General features: G+C 45.4%; 1 protein-coding gene across 1 annotated transcript; it reads left to right on the top strand.

Moving 5' to 3' along the window:
* The first annotated feature begins 1,827 nt into the window (after positions 1–1,827).
* On the top strand, positions 1,828–17,530 carry mmp15b (matrix metallopeptidase 15b). Its single transcript, XM_037246984.1, has 10 exons — positions 1,828–2,476; positions 6,998–7,146; positions 7,255–7,377; positions 7,547–7,854; positions 9,921–10,082; positions 10,150–10,349; positions 11,941–12,079; positions 13,116–13,266; positions 13,619–13,737; positions 14,306–17,530. The coding sequence occupies exons 1-10, from the start codon at positions 2,357–2,359 to the stop codon at positions 14,794–14,796; spliced, it is 1,962 nt and encodes a 653-aa protein (XP_037102879.1). The 5' UTR covers positions 1,828–2,356; the 3' UTR covers positions 14,797–17,530.
* Positions 17,531–25,601: the final 8,071 nt, after the last annotated feature.

Genomic DNA, 25,601 nt, shown 5'->3' with positions numbered 1-25,601 from the left:
ACTGTCCTACGGAGACAAATGCAGTGCTTTTGTATTTAAACGCATTTCAAAAAAATCGTAATGGGCATCCGGCTTGCAATAGAATACATTTGCCGTGTGGGGGCAGTATCGCATTAAGAGATTCCAGAGAACTCCATTGAATTTTTACACAAGAATGTGTGCGACAAAAATGCCGACATGATCGTGAAATGGCTATCCAAACATGTTCATGCATGGCTTTGCTAAATATGATTGGAGAGTGAGTGAGTGAGTGAGAGCGAGGGAGGGAGGGAGCAAGAGAGAGCAAGTCAGCTGTCAGTTGTAAGTAACTGTCTTTTTTTTTTAACATGCAGCCTCATAACACATTTTTATGACACTAGTTTATGGTTGAATAGTAATGTGTACCTTCATCATTTTTTAATGTAGATTATGCTGTGGTTGGAGCTTTGGCAACAGATGCTCTCAGCGTCGTATTTGTGAGATGGCCCTCGTGATTTCCCATGTCATATAATGAGCACAGTTAAAGTCATTCAATTTCAAGAAAACACAAAGCTAAACAAATCCTGAAAAACATCAGAAGTCGAAGTAGCTAAACCGTTTGGTCTCAACAGATAGCTCCAACCAGAAACAAAAAGTCACAGAAGAGCGGGGAACTCAATATAAACAATTCTATACCCACAGAACATGACGGCGACAGGTGCATTTCAAGTTTGGCCGCGATTCTTCCTGTATATTGTGAGGTAAGAAGCGCCTCAATGGGATTTGCCGCATGTTGCTGACAGCTTTGTTTTTGAGGAACTATCTGCGTGCAAGCGGATTCGCAGGTTGGCCTCGGGGCTGGGAGACGACCTTCTATGAACCACGGCGGCGGCGGCGGCGCTCACCTGCTTGCAAAGCGCCCGTAGAGACGCACGCTGACTCACAAGCACAAGCAGCTGTTGCTGTGTGGGATGAAAAGCGCAAGTTTCTCTGACTGTAAATGGGCCTCCTTTTTCATGTGTCAGCACAAAGGAAAATTCCACACTTCATTTGGGCTTAATGACTGCTGCTCTCTGCTGTTTTGGTGTCTTCTTGTTTTGGTTGCAGCTCAGTGTTAGCATTGGAACATCTGTGGGAGCACCTGAACATGGGAAAGAATTGCTTGCCAGTCAATCAGCCAATTACAGGACACGCACATTCAAAGCTGAGCCCCGCTTGATAAAAATGGAGCCGACATTTGGCCAATAACCTTTAAATGCGGCAATTATGTTGGCAGCGCCTTCCTGGGGGTCTCAGATCAAGTCGCCAGATAAAAATGCGGTTATATCGACGTGTCTTTCCCTCTCACGGCCAGAGGAAATGAGAGCAAGCGCAGCAGGAAGTAAGGCCCTTTTGTGCCTTCTTCAGCAGAGTGGACCAAAGCACATGTGGTTTCTTCCAATCAGACAGTAGCTACATGATAAAGTCAGATTTGATCATTTATCCGTCATGCAAGCTGGAAGGTAGTCTTAGTACAAATAAAAATAAAAATATATATCTATCTATATATATGAGTGTGTGCTTGCATGTGTTTCCATGCTGCTCACCACCTCCCTCCACACAAAGGTTGTTGATGTCAGCCACCCCCCCTCAGTCCACGACAAAGTCTGTCTTTCAAAATAAAAGTAAATTGCAGTCTCTCCACTCCGATTTTGCATTCACGTGGTTGTGCGTATGTTCTCAATTGAATGTACACAAACGGAATAGTTGTGACAGTGAAAGACGGGCTCTAGTAGAGCACAGTCTTTAGATTTTTATTTTGCTGAAGGCCCTTTTATTTTGCGCACACATGATTTCCGGTTGGTCACGCTTTTTTTTTGCGCGCTCCCGCACGTTTGACATGGACACGCTCACGCGCAGCTCATCACTCGCGTACTTGCGGTCCTGCTCGTCCTGCCGGCGGAATAAAACCTATTGACTCCGGACCCTCAGCCGAGTGTTGTTTTTAGTTGTTTGTTTCGTTTTTCCCACGTTGCACCGGCTCCAAAGTTCATATCGAGGCGTGACAAACCGCTTCCAAGCAGGCTCTCAGGTGCGGTGGAGTTTCTCCCTTTTTTTTTTCTTTTTCTCAGGGTCGCTTTCTTATCTCGAGAGGAGGAAGTTGCAAATCCTCAGGAAACAAACTTCGGCACTCCTTTTTGCATCTGCCTACTTAAAGACACTTGAAAGAACCTCTTGACAGAAGCCACCATGGAGGCTCAGCCCGTCTCCCCCCGCTGCGTGGAGCTCCTTCCCGGCGTGCAAGTCAGCCTCTAGTCGCCTTCTTTTCCTGCCTGGCTTTTTTCCTATCTACAAGAAGACCCACGCCATAGTCGCTTTTCTCATCGTATTGCACTGCGTTCCCAACAACCGGCGCACCATGGCCGGCTCTTCCCCCCGTTTGCTGCTCCTCTTGGCGGTGTGCGTGTGCGCACTCGGGGCGCGTGGAGCTGAAGAGGAGGAGGAGGAAGAGGACGGCGGCGGCGGCTTCAACTCGGAGGTGGGAACGCCATGTCAGGGTTCAACTTGATGTCCTAGGGACGCAATTACCTGCAGCGAAAACCGTCTGCCGCGTGTGCGTCAGACAAAAGACAGGCTTTAAAGTGGTCTGATGAGCAACTCCCCACTTGTTGCTAAATGAACCTATGTGGATTAGTGTGTCCTTACCTGTGACAGCAACAATGCCATTGAGTGATATACTTTGTGTGCGTGCGTGCGTGCGTGCGTGCGCATGCATGCAAATGATCAATTATTCCACATGTCACTCCAGCGCATTATTGCACAGTCAGCACTTTACAGTTGCATTTCAGCTTATGTGCCCGGGCATGCTTGACCCGAAAACGGAACGTGCTCTCACGTCATGGCTCCAAAACACACAACAGATTTATGCTGTAACAGCAAACGTTGACATGGAGGAGGACTCCAAATCATTTTTATTCTTTTTTGCTGGCAGCTGCTTTCTTACGAGCGCCCCGTCGTTGTTGTTCAAGACCGTTGTGGTGTGAGAGCACTTGATTGTCGTCTCGAGTGGCCTTTGAACCCAAATCCTACTCAGTCTGCTCTAACAGGACGTTCCAAAACAACACTGACACCAAGAGGGTGTGTGTGTGTGTGTGTGTGTGTGTGTGTGTGTGTGTGTGTGTGTGTGTGTGTGTGTGTGTGTGTGTGTGTGTGTGTGTGTGTGTGTGTGTGTGTGTGTGTGTGCGTGTTTTTAATGACCTAGCCACCTACGATTTTGCAATTACAATTTGTTATGAACGGAGCACGTTTACATCATAATTACTGACGATAAACTTACTGTGAGTCATTTACAATTTCTTTAATGTATGGACTTCTAATGTCTTGTTTGGACTTCTGGACATTTGGTTTCAAGCCTTTACATTTCTATATTTACAGGCAATCTGTTGTTCCATATTTACATCACATTGAATATTTTTGTTTCCGTCATATATCTGTATTGCTATAATGAAACAGCTGGCGGATAGACAAGAGCAGTCAGTCACTGCGATGTGTCTGTCCAGCATGTGACGTCGCAGAGGCATGCCGGCCGGGTAGTGGCGACAAGACAATGGCTCCTCTTGTTTCGAGACACAAACGCGTGTGAGAGCAAACTTGAGGACGAAACACGAGAAGCGCTTGCGAGCCGCCCAAACGCTCAAATCGCTCGCTGCGTTGTTGTGATGACAAAAATGCGGACAAAACTCAATGTACACTTTTGAGCACGTCGAGTGACTGCAAAGGTTTGTTGGCATGAAAAAAGTTCGCATTTTGGGCTCCTTTTTGGCATTTCGGGCTCCACCTGCTCGACACCCACCGTGTTGGGATAAAGGCGTCACCGGCAGTCTCTTGAGGATTCCTGCTCAATATTCTAGTTGAGTTGGGTCTGCCCTTGGGACCTCTTTTTTTGGATCCATCAAATTGATTTGAGTGTTACGGGTGACGTTGTGTTTGACTTTGCAAACGCTCCGCTTGATGGATGATTTCCAAGAGAGAGCCATTTGCAAATGCAGGCATTGTTTTGAATCATGTTGTCGCTTCAAAGGCTACGTTTTTAGCATTTAGCCCGCTAATACTTCTTTATACAGTAATCCCTCGCTACTTTGCGTTTCGTTTATCGCGGCTTCACTGCATCGCGGATTTCTTTTTCAAATTTAAAAAAACATTTAAAAGTCAAAATAAAACTTCTAAATTGAGGAAACATGTGTCTAACCTTTAGGACAATGTAGTATTGCTCCAAATGTTCGTTTACATTCCTTTAGAAGTCCGTTACGCGTGTTAGCACGATCGCAAATTAGCATCTTTTCGCTAACTCGTTAGCCTGCCCAGCACTTCTTGTTGGTGACCGTACTTTGCGGATTTCACTTATCGCGGGTGGTTTTAGGAACCAATTATCCGCGATAAACGAGGGATTAGTGTACCGTAATTTTCGGACTATAAGTCGCGTTTTTTTTTCATAGTTTGGGTGGGGGGGCGACTTATACTCAGGAGCGACTTATATACATATATATGGGGTTTTTTCACTTTTTTGGGCATTTTATGGCTGGTGCGACTTATACTCCGGTGCGACTTATAGTCCGAAAATTACGGTACTTCAATACGTTTGATCACAGTCTCCGGTTGCTGCGAGCGGTCCCGGGACCCAACAGGTTTGCCGTAAAATGTAACGACTCGCTCCGGCCGGCCTCTCTCATCCCTCCACTTATCCGTCCGTCCGTCTCTTGGGACTTTTAGAGGGTAGGTTGGTGTGCAGGGTATACAAGATGGCAGCAGACCAAAACCTCCAAATAAAAAGGCTTCGTATCTTGGCTGACATTGTAGTGGACACAAACACACGCACTTAAGCACACACACTCGGTCTTTTTACAACTCCCGCTATTTGGCAGGTACGATCAAGGACTTTCTGAAAGAACATTTAATAGATGGGGCCTCACACACGCACACAAGGACGCACACACTGGCTTTCTTGTTTTGTATTCTGATGAGGCAAGATGAGCGTCCAGACTTGATGCTTTTAGACCAAGCAGGCAGCCACTGGCCCTTGCAAGTGCTGTAAGTAAGCTCACTACGTGGTTTACATCGATACACTTCTATGTTGTTCTGAGGTAACAAACTCGTGTTTTGTACCTGGTTGCCGAGAAATTGTGCTCAACCTCAAACAAGAAGTCTCATTTTTAGCCGGTAATGATTTTGACCCCATTGTTGTCATTTCTCAAGCGTACAGTAGCGCTTCTATTTTCCCACCGACTCGGGTTGTGGAAGTGAAAGGCTACACACCCGCTCCTTCTTTCTCCCATAGGGAGGGGGGGGGGGCGTGTTGGGAGCGCCAGCAGCTGCTGTACAGCGTCACCGCCAGCCAAAGGCCTCAATGCTCCGCTCCGTTCCCAGATGAAATACGGATATTAGTAGCCCCTTCCTTGTGAACTTTAGACAATTAGCATTGGTTGCTTGGAAGTGTCCCCAAATACTGTGACAGAAATCAAGTGATGAGGAATTAACTCTACGAGTTATGCAATGTTGCTTTGTCACAACACCTGGTAATTGATCTTTTTTTAACCGCAGTAGCATGATTAGTTGTGTGTTGCTCTCTTATCTGGAAGCTGAGGTGGGTCAGGGTCATGTTCAGTTCAGCCTTCTTACGCCTCTTCCTGCTCTTGTACACTCACATGCACACTCACAGCAACTTTTTTTTTTTGAAGCACAGGTGCTAAGTGGTGACATCTCTTTTCCATTTGTTGAGGAAAGTGATGAAATGTAACATGAGGAGGTTTTGTGGAGATGACGTTTAGCTGATGGATGGAAAAAAAAAAAACCCAAAAAACAGCTAATACTAGTAAGAAAGTCCCGGGAACAAAGGACTTCAAGAATCTACTATGTCAGCTGCTAAGGTTGCTCAAAATTGCAAGTGGAGCAGTTTCAAGTGCAGTTTCTACTTTATCAACGCTTTTGGAACTGCCAATTTGAAGTCTTGTTTTTTTTTTTTTGTTCAAATGAGAAATAACTTCCCATGTTGGAATGGTGTTACTGATGATGCTTTTGCATCTTTTCGATATCTTGGTGCTCTTTGTTTGAGTTTATTTGTTGTAGATCGTAGCTCAAAAGGTAATGGCTCTGGCTCCTTTGTTAGTAGCGTTAGCATTAGCATCCCGATGCCACAGATGTCCGACAAGTTTGGAATCTTGTAAACTAGTGTGGGCTAACAAAGAGCTGCTCTTATTAACGGCACATTTAGTTTGCCATCTTATAAACGATTGCTCCAAACGATTAATCGATTATCAAAATACTGTAGTTGTCCATGAATTTGATCAATCAAATAATTTTGAAACTTCTAGTTGAGATTTACCATACAAAATAATCGGAGGCCTTTTTAGACCATGACAATAAAGTACATGAGATCATGGTCCCTTGTTAGAATGAGCCACTTTCTGCTCAACTTTGTCCTCTGCGATGGTGACATTAGTGTCAAGCAATAAGGAAGACCAAGAAAAGGAAGTCTTTTTTTTTTTTTAATATACGATGGAAGGAGTGGCAGTGTCAACACGGGGCTTTATCGGCAACACTTTGCATTGTGCGCATGGGCGTGACCCGTAGGCGTGTAGTCATATCTTGTGTGTGTGTGCGTGTGAGAGATTAAGTTTCGACACAACAGCTGGGTGTATCGTTTGTGATTCAAGTATCACATTCGATGTTGAAGCCACAACCCCCACCGCATACTCACTCACACACAGCTGATCGCCTTCTCCCATTTACGCAAATCACAATCCTTTGACATATTGCGACAAATTCCTACGCAATCGTCCTTTTCAGACCAATAATGCTAATATTGTGTTTCTCCTCAATGGGGTTGTGGGTTTACACTCAAGTGATTGATAGATAAATATTCAGCACATGAAGCCAAACAACTAAGGGTCCTCCGGTAGTATGTCCATTAAAAAAGAAAAAAGAAAAAAAAGTTTTGGGTGCTTGTTTCTTTAACGTGCGGCGTCAAGTCAACACAAAGCGTGACGCTCACTGTGTGTTACAGTCTTGGCTACGTCTGTACGGCTACCTGCCTCAAGCCAGCAGGCAGATGTCCACCATGCGCTCCACCCAGATCCTGGCCAACGCCATCAGCGACATGCAGCGCTTCTACGGCCTGGAAGTCAGCGGACGCATGGACCCGCAAACCATCAGGCAAGCAAGCGCACACTTTCAACACAAACACTCACAATTCCATCCAAGCTTTTTCATTGCCAATGATTTGGTGGAAGTCACGGAAAGTGTTTCGTTTGCTCGCCGCAGCGCCATGAAGAGACCCCGCTGTGGCGTGCCCGACAAATTTGGAGGTCAGATCAAAACCAACGTGAGGCGGAAGCGCTACGCCCTCACCGGACATAAATGGAACAAGAGCCATCTGACGTACAGGTGAGAACGTCATCGAGCAACTACAGCGAATTCATTTCATGGTCTGGACCCAAGATCAACATCAGTAGAAGAAAAATCGCACGCGGAATTTGAATTAAAAAAAAAAAAAAAGTCGAGACAGACACAACTGCCTCCAAATGATATTTTTGTCCTCGTTGCGGCCCCTCAGCATCCAGAACTACACCCCCAAGATCGGCGAGTACAACTCCTTCACGGCCATCCGGCAGGCCTTCAAGGTGTGGGAGAGCGTCACGCCGCTGACCTTTGACGAAATCCCCTACCAAGAGATCAAGTACGGCCGGCGCAAGGAGCCCGACATCATGCTCTTCTTCGCGTCCGGCTACCACGGCGACAGCTCCCCCTTTGACGGCGAGGGCGGCTTCCTGGCCCACGCTTACTTCCCCGGGCCCGGCATGGGCGGCGACACGCATTTTGACTCGGACGAGCCGTGGACCATCGGAAACCAGAACGTACAAGGTAAGAGTGCGGGTCGCTGAAGAACAGTGTGTGTTTGTTTACTTGCCCAACCTTCATGTTCAAAGTCTTCTATTGTTCCAGGGATTGTTTGGCTTCCACCCATACATAGTCAACATGTATATTTTCCCATAGGAATAGAAATAATCCGGGTCAAACTGACACCATCGTATTCTTTTTATTTCCTACATGAAATATATTCCTTGGGAAAAATGGTAAATTGCAAATAGGCAAGGATTGAGTGTACATGCCAATGCGCTCTGCGAAGGTACGGCCTCATTTTGACGGTCTCCCTTTGCGCTGCTCCGCACTAACAAGCTCTCGAATCCCAACGAGTCATTTACCCAAAGAGCAGCCAAGCGAGACGGCGCATTTAAAGACAGTCAGACGTGTCCGTCTTAAGCTGAAGACAAAATGCTCCTTTGGCTGCGCTTTGAGGCCTTAATCAGTCGAGTGCGGCGACAAAGAGGGCCGTCGAAGACACTCCCACTTCGAGTACCATGCACACACACACACACACACATGTGCTGGCTCAGCTCAGCCAGCCATCCACCCTGTCCTTTGTGTGTTTGTAGATAAGAGGACAAAAAGACTAAGGTCACTAAAAGGGGGTGTTGCTTTTAAATGGTGGCCAACAATAGGATGATGTAGAGGAGTGCCATAGTAGGAACAGCAAAGATCCTGCGCAGAAAAAAAAAAAGAAGAAAAGTCTGAGTGATTTTTCTCTGTGAATCAAAGCTAACAAAGTGTCCAAAACTCTTATTGCTGTTTCAAAAGTCCTCATGTGACGCAGCCGCCGATGCACCTTAAGCAGAAAAAGTTCTCCGGTCGTCTGGCCGTAAAAGGTCATGACGTGTTGCGCGTCTTGCGCGAGTCTTGCGTGAGTCAGCCATTCCAATCTTCCCGGGTGATGAACAGAGCACAGCGCAAAGAAGAAAGACGAAAGACACCGGTGGCTGAACTTTTGGAGGGACATGGCGAGCCCAAGTGTCACCCTGGTTACCGCACAAAAGTTTCTTTATCTAGGCTCTTTGTTAGCGCTTGGCTAACCGCACAATGCTAATGTGGCCACATTCATGTGACTCACAAATTATCCGTGTGTGTGTGTGTGTGTGTGTGTGTGTGTGCAAACACACAATCAGCAAACAGTATTGTAAAAACTGTTCAAGTTGAAAAGGTCCAACAACCTCACTTGTCTTGTTTCAGTGTTCATCACACTTCGTTTTCACATCGACAATTGGGTCAAAAATAACCCAAATTGGGTCAAAAAGGGGCCGACCAAACTTTTTGAGTCATTTATTTAATTTATATTAATTTAATTTAATTTATTGGGTCAAATGAATAACCCCGTTTTGTAGGTTATTTGTCCATAACACTTGAATGTTTCTTTTTTGTAGTATAAAGGGTGAACATGGTAACGGCGTCCGTGTTTCCCCATCTAAAAGTAGTTGGGTCAACAATAAGCCAGTTTAGGTCCAAAAATGCACTCCCTCACAAAACAAATCCTCGACTGTTGATAAAGTGAGCTGAGTTCATAGGGCAGCATTCAGCCAAATGATAATTGAGGGGCTCCCCACATCACTTAGGGTGTCACGTCGGGCACAAAATTCCTTTCCCCATCTGGTGCGTCAAACAAGCGCGGCCCTTGACGGCCGGCAAAATGCGCGATGCCTATCTGCCGCCGTTCGCCATCTCTTCTACCGGTGACATCATCACAGAGCGAACAATGAACAGCCGGCATCTTCCGCTCCTCTGATGTTCGTCGGAGTGCGGAATGCAGGCCAGATCAGCACGTCCGATGCTTTCCAGATTCTCCCTTAACAGTTTTTAGAATCAAAGCACATGTTCATTATCATGTCCAATAAAATTTAATGTGTTTCATTTCCCTCGTGGCATTAATGGAATAAATCTTAATAGATGGAGATTGAGTTCATCCTTTCGACACATTTGTTCGACCTTCAGCTGAATGAGCGCAGTTTTGGAATGCACCTACTAGCTAAAAGGCTATATGTTAGTGTGGAAATGGGTTTTAAAAAAAATGAATTCCTTTCCTTGTATGTCCCACGTAGGCAACGACTTGTTCCTGGTGGCCATCCACGAGCTGGGCCACGCGTTGGGCTTGGAGCACTCCAACAACCCTCTGGCCATCATGGCGCCATTCTACCAGTGGATGGAGACGGACAACTTCCAGCTGCCCGACGACGACCGCAGAGGCATCCAGCAAATCTACGGTGAGAAAGACGGCCGGAGCCACACTTTTTGGGTCAGGACCCAGACTCACGTTGACCCTTTGTGCAGGTACACAAGACAACGAGCCCACTCAGGCCTTGCCCACCGTGACGCCGCGTCGCCCGGACCCCCGGCCACCGCACAATCCTCCACCTCGCCAGCCGGACCGGCCCAGGACCACCGACAGACCGGACCACTACGGACCTGACATCTGCGAAGGCAACTTTGACACGGTGGCCATGCTACGCGGGGAGATGTTTGTCTTCAAGGTGAGATCATTCAACTTACGCTTCCTCCAGGCAACATAGAAATGGAATAAATGGCAACACTGCTGGACAGGGGAGAGCCCATGAAATTGAAATCGGTGCCACCTGAAAGTTGTCATCATGGTGCTAAGCGCACTGGCCTGCATTCCACATTTAAATGAATCCAAATGGCAGGTGCTGTTTTGCTATCATGTCAAGCTGGAGATTGTAAAACCACAGGACGGCTGTGTTTTGCGAGAGACGGCGCTCCAATAAAAGCGCCCTGAGGTGTGGTCAGGTGTTTGGCCTTAAAGAGCCTCTGGATTCACACAAACGTGGAGAAGTTGTCTTTTCGCCAACACGAGGTTCCACTTTTGACAGCTGCTTTCCATTCGGCTCGATTGTGTCTCGACCAGGTGCCTTCGCATTTATTTACTCGTTGCACAAAAGGTAAATTCCAGACATCGCTTTAATTACCCTGCTCAACATTTTTTCCATCAGAGATGAAAGGAAAGTTGCAATAATAATAATAATAATAATGATAATAATAATTCTAACACCGCAGTATGTTCCATTTGGCTTTGTGTCTGTTGTGTGTCGATGATGGTGAGAGCGCGAGCCATTAGGTTGAGCAGCTCTCAATCTTTGGTGTGGCCGAGCGTGTCTGATTGTCTCCTATCTTTACTGCGAGTGTGTGTGACGCTCACCATGCCTCCTTTGTGATCCCAGTAATGAACACAGGGAAGGACTTTTAAATGCACTCAAGAGCACAAAATGGTCTTTGTTACTGTCAACTGGTCACTTGCAGAAGCTTCTGGATGATTTCATGCAGTTGATCTCCGAAATGAATGCAAATGTGACTTTTTTTGGTGTGCGTAAGATATGATGATGTTTTTTAGTAGTCAGAACATCAAGCTACAAGCTTCTGCCCAACATTTAAAGCCAGATTGGCCCTCCTCCCTAAAAATGTCAAAACCAAGCCAAGTGTTCATGATCAACATCATGCACTGGATGAAAAGCCAATTTATATCCAGGCTTGATGTTTCATGATTAAAAAAAATGCCCCAAAATTCAGCTGACTCAGCACATGAGCGCTCCGTTAACAAGGCAAAGATGGCCGACCGAAACTGCGGCGTGTCCTTTATGTGCCCGTCCTGTAGTTACACTCAAAGAAATTGGACGTAGCCCCCCCTCGCGTCAGCCGTTCGTTCCCAGCGCAGAGTCGTACGTTAACATTGATCCGATCTCAACGGCGAACATCAACGATCCGCTCGTCTTCGATTCCCGCCTCGGCGCAAATCTCGTCTGCCCTTCTCGCTCGCCCTTGAAGGACGAATCTTCAGACGCTCGCCAAGTCAAAGTCGTTGTGAGCATCTCTCCGTTGCTTTATCGCCGTTGCGCGCTTTTAGCGACTGACTCACCGGCTTATAAATGGACACACGCGGTGTAAATCTATCTCCAACGCCGAGGTTCACCCCCCTCTTACTTTGCTGCTTTTATGAGCCCGCCCCGATATCATTGGGCGGAACGTTGCGTGTTACAAAATGATAGTGGAGATGATCGTTTTGTACGTGCTGTAAAACAAATCATCATCTAAGGGTCTTGTCTCCACCAGGGCCGTTGGTTCTGGAGGGTGCGCAGGAACAGGGTGCTGGACAACTACCCCATGCCCATTGGACACTTTTGGCGAGGTCTACCCGGAGACATCGACGCCGCCTACGAGAGACACGACGGCCGCTTTGTCTTCTTCAAAGGTGCGTTGGAAACACGTATCGAAATGATGTGTGTGTGTGTCCTGTTTTTAATATATAACAGACCGTAGCGCTCAAAGGACCACGCCTCCCCTCCACATGTAACGCATTGACCATAAATCTCCCTCAGCACGGCTCGTTATTTCTACCGCGAGTCCCCGAGAGCAGCTTTACAAGCTCGCAGCCGGTTTGTCCGAGCGGGAGGCTTTGATGCAGCCCCATCCCGGACTGTGGAGGAGAAGGATGAGGTTGATGTCATAGGCAAGCCTGACAGTGTGACACTCGGATGCACGCCAAAGCTGCCAGACCTTGAGAAGGAGTGTCGAAAAAAGCATAGATGTCATCTTCTCTTGATTGGGTCTTATAATCTCACATCTGAGTAAAGTCTGCTTTGAAAATGGTGGAAATCCGTTAAGTCCTGGGAGCAACCATGACGTCAACTTTTTGTAGTATCCAGATTCGGGGTGCCTTGATTAGGTTTGGAGTGAGGCGTTTGAATTGAAGCCAAGTTGGGGGTAGTTCTGCCCAGAGGAATGGCGGAATTCCCCATTTAAGCAACAATAAAGCAGCGAGAGCTGACGTCAGACGCGCTCATTGCAATGTGGCCATGCCAATCATCTCCACGCGTTATTGTCAATTTCTAATCCTTGTGAAGTAGAACTTGGTGTAAGTTAAGTTACGTCGTCAAGCAAATCAATCGCCACATATTGAATGTTCTTACTGACTGAGCGTTTCAATCAAACTGATATGAAACCTTGTTCATGTTTGACGCGCTATCGTAAAAGTTCAAAATGATTACAAAACAAAATGGCTGACTATCTTGAACATTCCGATATTTAACTGCATCGTTAGAAAACAAAATAGCGGACTATCTTGAAAATTCGGATATTCAACTGCACACAGGCAAGACTTGTCAAGTCACAAAGTTCAAGTCGACTCAATTCGGGTCTTTGGGCCGAGCCAGTTTCTAGGTCTTAACGTTGACCCCTCCACTGACTCGCGCCTCCCATCTCAATGGCTCAATCCGACTTCTCTCCAGAAAACCGATTCTGGCTCTTCCGGGAGGCCAACCTGGAGCCCGGCTACCCTCTGGAGCTGGGCCACTACGGCCACGACATTCCCTACGACCGCATCGACGCGGCCATCTGGTGGGAGCCCTCCGGATACACCTACCTCTTTCAAGGAGACTGGTACGACAACAAAACCCTCTAATTCCCGGATAATTAGCCGACTCCTAAGTCATTGTTTGGACATTTTCCAGGTCTTTAAAGGTACACATGTAAGAAGTCAAGAATTTATGGCACAACAAACAGAACTGGCGAGGGAGGGCACTGATAAGAAGCAGGAGTATGGACACTCCTTTTAAGGCAATGGCGGGAGTGACAATACTCTTGCATCAGGCCTTGCTTCGATTCGCAACCAATGTAGAATGTGATTTTTTTTCCCGCCCCCGTTGGTTAAAATCACGCTGTTATTGTTAATGCGGTTTTTCATCAATGAGGTCAGCGGATAAGGGCTTCTTTCATTTGATCTGGCCGGCAGGTATTGGCGTTTCAACGAACAGTCCCGCTCTGCCGACAGAGGCTACCCCAAGCCTATTAGCGTGTGGGGGTCTTCCGTACCCTCCACTCCCAAGGGGGCCTTCCTCAGTGACGATGGAGGTGAGTGCAGATTAACACAGATGGGCAAAGATGAGCAGAGTGCTTCCTGAGGGGAAGGGAGATTGATTGATCGATTGGTTGATAAGAAGGTTGGGGGCTGGGAGGAAAGACACCAAGAAGCAGCCGAAACAAAGGAATGGAACACAGCAGGCCTTGTCTTCAACCAGATGAGCCAACACTGAAATTTGGGGAAAAATTAGAAAAGCACAAAAATCTATCCGTCTGTCCATCTATTGAGATAGGGATCATTTGGAGAAGTAATTAAATCAACGTTACGGCAGCTTTCCAAAATATTCTAGTTTTTGCATTTGTAACTTCCCATGGCATTTATCATCTTGACAAGTTGTTGATTTAAATAAGCAACAACAGAAGATTTTTGGGGGGGGGGGGGTTGTCGGTAAATGGCCAATTGTACGCACTTGATTCTGTAGTTTTAAGGATCTTTACAGAGCCAGGCTGACTGCATAGCTGGCTAAAATAAGCTAAGCTAAACTAAGCTTCGTTAAAATAAGCAGTTAGCTAAGCAGAACGTCACAATGCTGTCGTCTTATTCTGTTGTGTCGGGCAGCGTACACGTACTTCTACAAGGGATCCAAATACTGGAAGTTTGACAACCACCGAATGAAGAGCGAGCCGGGCTACCCCAAGTCCATCCTGCGCGACTTCATGGGTTGCAGCGTTGACCTGGACCCCCCGGACACGGACGCCGACGATAAATACCCCGACGTCAACCGGCCGCCGTTCGACCCGGACGCCGGGCGCGAGGACGACAACAAAATCGACGACGAGGACCGAGACGGCGACCGGGCGGAGGGCGATAAAGATGCCGACGAGGACGAGACCCGCGAGACCCGCGAGGAGGACACCAACGAGGTGGACGTGATTCTGAAGGTGGACGACAGCCGGGAGCGGACCATGAACATCCTGATGGTGACCATCCCCCTGGTTCTGGTGCTGTGCATCCTGGGCCTAATCTACGCCATCATCAACACTCTTCAGAGCAAGGGAGCGCCGAGACTTCTGGTGCACTGCAAGCGCTCGCTGCAGGAATGGGTTTGACCCCTGAAATCTCAATCTGTACTGACTGGGGATGGACATTACAATCCATCGACGGATCGATCGCTTGTGGATTCGTCGCAATCCGCGTCAAACTGAAAACGTCATCATTACGGTTTCCCTCAGAGGGCCTTTAAGACTGACGATATGCATACTGAATCGAAATGAATAGTAGCAAGAAACTTGAAGTAGAGACATTCGTTTGCTTTAATGCTTTGACACGTTTATGCATTTCAATCATCCATCCATCCATCCATCCAGGAAAACGAGTCAAGCGACCATCCATCCCTAGCCTGGCTGGCCCTCCACGGTGCATCGACTGTAGTCTATTTATACGAGACAAGTTTGCACATTGTTTCTGTTCATTGGGTGTGACGCAGTTGTTGTTTTTGTTTATTTTTGATTGATTGGTTGATCTCCAAACCAGGAAGTCCATTTTAGTCCTGACTGCCCCTCTTACCTCTCACCGCGGTACACTTAGTTTACATTCAGAGGGAGCCTGAACCCCACCTTCTTTAAAAGAAAAAAGAAAACAGCCCCCGAAGCCAAATTTATCAAGCAACGGGACAAGAAGCCAAACTCCTCGATGAGATTCTGTCCCGTTGCTCAGGAATTTGTGTACATTTCGAATTTGTGTGTAATAGCAATATTGTGTAACAGTGGTTGACACTCTTGGCTGGTTGACCAAAATAAGAGCCAGGTTGATTTCTATCTTTGCCTTCTTGGGTAGATGTTAAAAAAGTGTCTGTAAACACTCAACTTTATGCGTCTCACTCAAAGCGGGGAATTGGGAAGTCACACAGGAAGACCACCCGTTGCCTCCACCACGGTGGGGTGGGGGTCGAAGCCGGGCTCCCTCCGTGGGTTTCAAACGGGACGTGACAAGTACAAGTCGGCCGTTAATGTTGCGCTCGGCCTCTAATGGACTTTTTACAGCGGGCACTTATTTGTAAAGGTGGTGCGGCGGTTGGAGGCGGTCCCGGGTGGGCCAGCCGGATCTCATGTGAACGGCAGCTAATCTACTTCATTAAAAAGCAGCAGGTGTGCTCACCGGACCCCGGTTGACCCCAAGCCTTGAACCCCGAGAACCCCAAACACGCTTTCATCTGGCAAGAACAAATGATGCGCTTCCATTTTGGATTTTGTGGTTTTTGTCACGTTTTATCCCTTTGCCATCCCAGTAAAGTATTGAACAACAAAAAATGCAAAAGAAAAAAGCCAAATGGCAAAATGATTTTGGTCTTGTTAGCTCTTCCCAGACGATCAGCGTAGTTAGCGCTTGGTCAATCATCACCACTACAGGTACGAAAAGAACGGTGCTAATTAGCATGTTTTACTAACACGGTCGGCAAAATCTGGTGTGTGTGTGTGTCTATGTATTTCAGCTTCACGTGAAGCTAGCGAGCTACACGCTAACACAAAACGTGACTTCAGTGGGAGATGTTTTATCTGAGCGGCTCAGGTTAGCTTAGATGCTCAGGTTTCACATGCATGGAGAGAACATATTGCCTGCCTGCCTGCTTGCTTGCTTGCCTTTTGAGACAAGGAAAGAAGTGAGGATTAAGCACAGTTTGTAGATCTCAGGCAAGGAGGGCTAGTGGGAAAGGGGACTAGCTGGCAGCGCGCCACATGACCCAAATTCCCTGTGTAGCCAAGCAGCAGCTGGCTGCGAAGGAAACCTGAGCTTCCAGTGGAAAAGCTTTGTGTTTACTAACTTTAAAGGCCACTGACAGATGAGCAGCCCTTCCCCCTGACGCTATTAGCTTATCAAGCTAATGTCCCACCCAGGTTCAAGAGCCGTAGCATTAGCATCGGCAAAATAATTTGCTAAGAACATACCTATACTTGGCGATCTGCGTGTCAGTGTAACAATGACAGCATTTATTATTTTTTTTGGCCAATTAAAAGCTCTAACATGAGATCCCCGCAGTGGGAGAGCTAACTGGACATATTGCGGCGGCGTTGACAGGAAACACTCAATGGCGGTTGCCAGGAAACGGTGTCATCTGTCCGTCTTCAATGTGGGGGGGTGGTGGCAGCTAATCAGCGCTAAAAGCAGACCTCCGTCCTCCCACCCCCCATGTCTCTTCTTTCCTGCTTTTCACCTCTAGACGTGATCAGTCGACACCAGATGACCAGGGTGACTCAGCAAAAAAAATCTCTGTGAGATGCCCTTGATCTACTTGTCTTGTATAAGACTCAAATGCCCGTGATTGAAATGCTTGTTCAGCATATCATATCACGCACTAATACGGTCAAAATTTAGTCCCATTTCCAACCAGCGGTTCAGTTTGAATTGGCAGAATACCGTTCGGGTTCAAATCCATCATTCTCAGTTGTCAAGGTGACTCTCAGCCATATTGAGCCAATTGCCGCCGTGACCCCCAACATCAAAACCGGTTTAGTCCTTGGTCCTTCTGAAACCTCCCTCAAAGTGACTGTGTTGAACGCAGCTCTCCTCCCAGCAAAAACTTTGACGCAGCTTTTTATCGGCTGATGTGATCAGGAGGTCCTTCATGGTTGTCGGCATCTCACCCTTTTGTCACCGCGATTCTATCGTCTGTGTCTTATCGGATTTTTTTTTTTTTGCTGTGTGGTAATAACATTCCAATTAGTCGATTGATTATTTTGATTTTATACATTAGTGTTGTGTGCGTTCACCTCTAGTCGAGTGTTTTAACAAAGCCATGCTGGACATGTACACGATAATTCAATAAAATAAACACTTTCAAATGTTTTGTTTTTTGCTCAATCTCCGTTAGTTTGAAGCAGAGTATTTGAGGACGTTTGCTTTGGTCGCACGGGCCTGGGCCTGGGCCCGGGCCCGGGCCTTGGGCTTCCTGCGCTGAGGTCACGCTCCGTAGGGCCTTACTTCCTGTCTCACACGGGACACCGGGGCCTTGTGTGCCACCCAGAGGAAGCAGAATCAGCACTTAAAGGCTGGAAGACACAAAGCAGGCTACGGCACGACCGCATTGGGAGGAAGTACATTGTTCACAGTGGTAGATATTGATTTTTTTTCTCTCTCTCTCTCCAAAACACTCTTTTCCAACCTACATTGAGCTGAAGCGTATAATTGTATTTGACAGTAGTCTGAATCAAATCAAATTTTAAACACAAGAAATACTGAAGACTTCAGTTCATTACATGACGGTCAATTTCATTGTCATTGACAATGAAGTGCATTTTCCAAGACAACTTCAAACAGGAAGTCAATCATTAACACAAGAGCAGACTGAAAGTCAAACAAGCCAATCAATAGTCCAACACGTTTCATGTCTGTGTTTTAAACATTCCCCTTTTCCTCCCTGAGCTGAATTTGAACTATCATTCAATCTGTTCCTGTCTTTCTTCTAAATGTGTGCAGATGAGACAATTTGACGTTCAAATGAGGCCTTTGCAAAGCTTCTGGCTTTCATTAAGACGTGGAAAAAACAAAACAGAACTACACATTCCACCTGTGCGCGTAGCGTCTGTCACTGCAACCTGTCATCAACACAACAAATAGTGAGACGGCTTGTAAAATTACGGAACGCAGTCAAGATAATGAGCAGAATAGCACACAGCACATGTGGAAGACCATCACAGAATGTATGTTTAACTTAAATGACTATGTGTGTGTGCGTGTGTGTGTGCAGCAAGCCAGCGGTCAGTCCATTAGCCTGATGGAGTTTCTATTAAATTACAAAGTCTCTCTGTCTCTCTCTCTCTCTCTCGGTGTCTCGCTCTCTCGCTCTCTCTCTCTTCCCCGTCCCCCCCAATCACATTAGTGGTCTTATCTCATTTACTGAGTCTGTGCAGGGTTAGGGGGGGTTACGGTGGGAGGATGCCTACAGAAGGAAGGGCGAGACCACATAAATATACGTTGAGGTGAATTGATTGGATTCGTCACTTTACATATGTGTGTGTATTTGCACAAGAATGTTCTATTGTGTCATTGCACTGATTCAAAGCAATGATACGTTGGAAAAGGGATGTGTGTACAAATACGTACAATACAATCACCGGCTGTTCAATTAGGGACACAAATATGACACGCATGTGCTAGGTAGGTAAAGTGTGCTTTCAGTGCTCAAAAGACAGATTGTGTCTAAACTGCATAGAAGTTGCTCAGGCAATCCAGCGTCATGATTTTATTAGCTATAAATATTTTGTAGAATAAAGTAAGATTATAAGTACTAAAATGTATATAAAGTAAAATAAAAATATAAAAAAATAAAAAAGCTATAAATAGCTTTACGCTGTAAATACTTTGTAGAAAATAGTAATTTCAAAAGTACTCAAATGTATATAAAGTATAATAATATATACGATATAATAAGAATAAATAATACGTAAATAAAATAAATAAATAAATACATATAAATAAATAAATAAATAAATGTGTTGGGGTTTTTTATGCTGCAGGACATTGGTTTAGGAGTTTTTTGAAGAACAAGCCTCTCACTCGGCTGTCTTTATTTATTTATTTATTTAAATTTATGTTGCGAGCACAAGATGGTGCCAGTAAACCTCATGACAAGCAGCAGAGTGTGTGTGTGTCTGGAGACAGTGGGCCCTTAACCAACTTTAAATGCGGGTCTACCGCAACAATTGTCATAATCACAGCCTTGGACACAGACCAGCTAATGCACTGGTGGCGTCTTTCTATTATGTTGGTGTGTGCTGCATATTTCTCAAATTGTCACAAGGTGACACTCGGTCTCGTCCCGGTGTGAACCCACCCGTGCACGACATTGCGTACGTACGTTGACCATTTTCCTTCTTTTCTTGGCTTGTCAAACATGAGTCTTCATTGTATTCCTGGTCACTTTCGTCTTTGTGAGTGTTTCAAGTCAACACAAATGCGAACAAACACGCATGTGTGGCCTCAAGGGTCACATTTAACGCACTTACACAAAGTGATAGTGATCAGTAACCTTGTCTAGTTCCGTCATGGGTTAATGTTTAATGCGGGGCTTCGCTGACTGGCTAATCTGGCCTTCAGTTGTCCACAATAGCTTGATGTGTGTGTGCGCTTTGATGGCAAAACCAAAGTCAGGGTACAATTGACCCAGTGAGCCACGTCAACAGCCGCCGTCACTAATCAGTCAGGCTTTCAAAGGAGCATTTATATGGAAAGGCGCTTCATCTCCAAGCAGTTTAGGGCGTGCGCTTCCTCTGATGCCGTCCGTCCCGGCCAAGGTGAGGACGCAAGTGCCCAAATGGGCCGGCGAGATGGCGGAAACGGCAGGAAGCGCAGTAACTGAAAGGCAAGTGACATCATCTCCTTCCCACCACCCGTGTGTGTATGTGCGTAAACCTCCAAAGGTCCAGCAGTTGGAAACTACTACTAGTATGTTGCCAGACGAGCGCAGATTCAACCTCAGATGACCATGAAACCTTCAAGGCACGCAGGGTAAACATCAAAATAAGATAAAATCAAGTTCAATTGAGAACACCGCCACGGACTAAAATTGAAAATCGGTCGAGCTTTTCCTCCACATGCAGGTTGGAATTTGCCTTCTTATGGGAAAGCATCGTTCAGTGAATGCATCATCCAGTCCAAGTGGTTCATGTTCATCATCACAGCTGCACGCCACGAATAGACAAAGAGCAGACAAAGTGACCGATAAATAATAGCCTGCAAATCTCCTCTTGGGTGTGTGTGAGTGTGTGCGTCTATCTGTCTGCATTCCACAGGCCAATGAAGAAGACACACCAAGCATTCCGTGTCACGAACGAGCTTGTGTATGTGACCCAAAACATGAGCAAGCCAACATGACCCCAGCGACCTCAAGCATCTCCGTTCCAATGATACAGAAAAGCCTGACGATTGGACAAAACTTATGAAATCAGCGTAAAATCGAGCCTCGTTGAATTGCATTGGATTTTTTGGGGGGAATTAATTCGAGGAACACACACAATGGGAGCACAACGTGAACAAGATGAGATGTTTCCTGATGAAAATAAACAAACACGTTGCTTCCTCTGCATGACAAGAGGAGCTTCACAGCATCCAGACAGGAAGTAGGAAGTGGAGAGAGGAAGTGCAGCCAGCGCAGGTGACAAAAACGCAGCCGCCGCCATTCTATTGCAGTGAAGCACATTTTTAAACCTTCCTGACGACACTATCGGGAAATCAATGAATAGAGCTTGCAAAAAATGTTCTTTCAAAATCTAAAGACCTTTGGTGTTTCATGAGATATTTTCCAATTCCCAGCCTATGTTATTGTATGTATTAATTCATCAACATTGACACTTTTCTTCATATTATTGGTTGATAGTTTTAACCTTAGTTGTTACATTCTTTTTACATTACTTTATTTATTTTTATTATTTTACTTTTAATTCATTCTAATTTGAAATACTAACTCTAGGTGTTCAATCCAAGTACAGTCAGTAATTGAGATGTTTATTTGCCACTTTTTGACAACCTTAAGTGAGACCTTATCCGACCTCTGCATACGGCATGTTGTTGACTCCAATTGGCCGAGAGATAACCATGTGACTGTAACACCGCTCCTCATTGGCTGAGTCAAATTAAAAATGTCCGCCACCGAACGCACGGTGAGATGTTTTTTTCTGTAAGTACTCGATTTGATTGACAGGTGACCAACGACAGAATTAAACCCCACAATGATGGATTTTGAAACATCTCTAACTCGGACGGAAAGATGTGCAAGGCGAGATTTAAAGGTAAGATTGCTGGTGTTTCTTCCTCCAGTCGCTTGCTCCGTTTGTTTTATAAAAGATGTTGTCATGCTTGTTCGGGTGCAACTAAAGCACACCTAGGTGCAAGTGTTGCATATTAATGCTCATACGATAACAATACAATCTGATCTAATCAACAAAATGCCCCAAACTGCCACTTCCTGTTTTTGTTGTCTTGTTGTCATTTTCAAGCTTGTGCATTTTGCATGTTGTCTTGCATGAAATCGTGGCAGATTTGACATTGCCTTGGACTTCGACCACTATTTCAGGACAACTTTGGATTTAGCCCACTTTAATTCTCATACAGTGTCTGAGGAATTGTTTTTATAATATTTCGGTTTTAAATAAAATTTTCTATCAGTTGTGTGTATGTTAATTGGGCTGGTTTCAACGCCGCTGTGGTGGCCAGTTGATTTGTCGTGGAGGAGAATATGTGAGTGGATGTGACCTGATCAACCGATCTGTGAGTGGATAGCTTGCACCAGATGTCTGGATTTAGGTGTTCATCTTAGTGAGAACACGCAATCAAGAAAAGGCTCATGAAACGAGCATCAATGTTGCAGTGCGGCCACATATTGTGAGAGTGAGAGAAGAATGAGAGGAATGGGGCTCAAACTGAGGCAGACATCATTCCCACAGGGCTTTGGGGAGTCGCTGGGCGTGGACGGGAGCGGCCGACATGTTTGGAGCGTCTCCTGCAGACCTGTCATCGCCTTCGCCATCATCATCATCATCATCTCATCATCATCTCTCATGCATGTCGGGCGCCTTCCCAAACGCATGCAAACATGTGTTTGCCGTTTATTCCTGGACGAGCCGGACGCTCACGTGGAGCGCGAAAGTTGACGTGCCGAGCAAAGCGTCACGAGGGAGTCCAAAAGTGAATGGGCAGCAGCCGTGAGATGGTGAAAAAAGATGTCGGGCTTCATGTTGAAGTGCGGCAAAGGTGATTAGCGACGATGATTTAGAAGCCACCTCAGTTGTGATTCCAGTTAAGAGGCCGAGATGCAAACAAAGATGTTTCTTCCAATCTTTCCATTGACCTCACTCACAGCTGTAGCCGGCATACTTTGGTCGGGCGCGGCCCGGTGAGCCCCGAATATCTTCCGCTGCAGTTTTGGTCAATAGGCTCTCCTCCGGTGGTCGCCATGGCAACCAAGCAGGTGGCTGGAATCCCCCTCAGCTGTCGTGTTTCTGCGTTTGGCGAGCCCGAACATGCAAAAGTGGAATCCCTGCTGTTGCTCGCTATCTGCGTTATTTACAGAGGTGGAAAAAGTACTCGCACACACTACTTGAGTACTTGACGAGCAACGGGGCACGTTCCCACATTCATCTTGTCACTTGAAATCATTTTGAAAGTACTCAATGTATGTATATTTTTATTTGAATTCATCTTAAATTAGTTTTAGACTTATCTGGTGTTTTGACATGTATATTTGATAACGTGTTTTATCGCCATCATTAATTGCGATTGGAATAACCCATGATTTGAATTCTAATGATTTGAAGACTACCCAATGAATTGTTTTGAATTGAGAAAATGTGCCATGTAAAAAGTACCGTTAGTTTTTAGGGAATACAAACCACAAGACATTTGAAAAAATATTTGAGTAAAGTACAGATACTTAAAAAAAAAATCTTCATCTGAGTAACAATTGTGATTTTCTAATTTGTGGCAGTTGTGACGAGTCCAATTTAGCATGTAAGCGCTGGCTGCTGCTCGCTCTGCTGATCCGTGACCATTTTTTTGTTGTTGTTGCTCCGGCTTCATTTTTACCTCATCAGACCAGGATTTGCGCCTTTGACTTCTTAATCTCTCAGAGCCGCCGCTAAGCCTTTTTTAATTCATCTTACAAGTCAAACTTTCCAAGATAAGAAGCTAATAACTCAGACCTCACTGAACCTCATTGTGGCGTTTTAAAATGCAAACGCTTCAAAACTCATACAACTTCCACGAAACCATTTGGACCTGTTCAGCGCCATCAGTGCTTTTATTTTGATGGTTTGCTACTTCCTGTTTTTTGTTCCATTGCAGTTGTCTTAACAGGTTGCATGGAGTAGCAGGTTGAATTATTATATATATTTTTTCTTAATCTTAGGTTTTAGTTTATAGCTGTGTTGGAGATGGCTGAGCAGAAGTTTCTTGAGTTGAATTTATTTTTGTTGATCGCAACTTCCTGATTTTGTTCATTGTCACTGACTTAATGGTGTTTATTTGAGCAAATGACTTCAATTTGGATCTTTGTGAGTGATGATGTAGCTTCTCACGCTCGCCGCTTATTGTGAAAGTTCGAATCGCGGTTGACCTTTGATATTCCTCCCACCCAAGCTGTCGTCTACCTTTAAGCTAAACATGGCCGCCGTGGTTCAAAGGTGGCAAAGTTCAAGGCGCCGATGTGTTGACGTGTCGCCTGCGATGACGTTATCGCTCATCGATACAGCTCCCCGGTTCTCTCTTTGTTTAGTCTGACGGTCAAAGTGGCTCTCGACACTCCATTAGCAGGCCATGGGTCAAAAGGGCAAAGAAAGGCTCCTAAATCTTAAAGGCATTTTTTTAAAGACGCCATACGCACAGAAAAGGCCAAGTAATAGTGGGCTTTGTCATGCGGAGATTAAAAAAAAAAAAAAACACGTCGATGGAACCTCAAATGTTGCCCTCAAATTGTCGAATGCGTTTCCATCCAAGATAGCCTTTTGATTGAGAAATGCGGAAGGATAAGAAAATGGGCGGTATTTCCAAAAAAGTGGGCGGTGGGGTAGAAGAACGCAACCATTCAACATAAAAACATCAGCTTGAGTTTCTTGGTGCAGCAGATTGCATCCAATCATGCCCAGAATGTTCTTGACGTGATTCATGAATGTTCAGGCCTGCTTTTTTTGCTGACAAATCATGTACTTTCCACACTTGGAGGTGCCCCGTTTCCCACTTTGCATGCTGCGCTCACCCTGCAAAACTTCTCATAAAAAAATAATTTGCCCCCTGGGGAAATCAGGTCTGACCATTGTTTTTCTCTCGACGTTTTGAGTTCCCCCTTGGACGCCCGTGCACCCTTAGCAGAGGTGGCAAAAAAGTACTCATACACTGTATTAGAAGTGGTGCAGATGAAAAAAAAAAAATATTTAGTTACCACAAGACCCCACTGCATTTGTAATATGTTGACCCCCCCCCCCCCTTCCAGATAATGTGCGCCTGTCAAATCCAGACTCACAAATTGCTAATTGGGCCTGGTTCAGCGAAGCCGCACGTTTGTCATGTCGGACGTCGGGCCGCACTTCCTGCCTGTCAAGGATGCTTTGGGAATCCATTAACCCGATTGGAGAATTAAGAGCACTTTCACGTCCTTGTATCATAATCATCAATCATTACTGCAACAAAGACACAAAGCCTTATTGACAATTTATCACAAGTGATTTACAAGGTGGACGTCGCAAGGTCGAACACAATTCATTTGTTTGGATTTTGAGACAATTTAGCTCTACAAGAAATCATGGAAATGATGACGTCTAACCGTTCAGACATATGACGTAACATTCGTTCATCACCATTCAAGTGTAAAATGGTCAGATGGGCCAAGTTGTTAATAGATGAGGTTTAAAAAAAGCGGTTCCGCTTCTTTATTTTATGATTGTTATAATGTCTTACAGGTGATTTTTACAGCATGTTAAAACGTAAAACACATTTTAAGAATGGGATTGTGCAGTATTAGTATTTTGTTTATTTTTTAAATATTGTATTGAATATATCTAATGAATAGTATTAAAATAGTCCTACAGAGAAAATAAATGATTACGGAATTGCAGTATTAAGAATTAGTATCTCTTTCAAAATAAGTTGTTTGAATTACACGACTTCCATGCTGAAAACCGTTCATAGTTAACAAAATCAAACTTTACACCAGGCAGACTTTGTTTGCTTGTCCTTTGCTGCCCTCTGCTGCTCAAAAGCGAATATGGCAGCTTCAGTGGAGAGGTTTCACTAAAGCCGTTCACTTCTCCTAATTCGATCAAAAAAGAATTCAGGCTGATATTTATGAACTAGTTCATTTATATTTTAAAATCACCTTCCATGGTCCCCATTGGAGGATATTGTCACAAAAAGATGTGCTTCTTAAATC

The sequence above is a fragment of the Syngnathus acus genome, chromosome 3, assembly GCF_901709675.1.
Source record: "Syngnathus acus chromosome 3, fSynAcu1.2, whole genome shotgun sequence".
NCBI lineage: Eukaryota > Metazoa > Chordata > Actinopteri > Syngnathiformes > Syngnathidae > Syngnathus > Syngnathus acus.
This window is presented reverse-complemented; position numbering and strand designations above follow the sequence as displayed.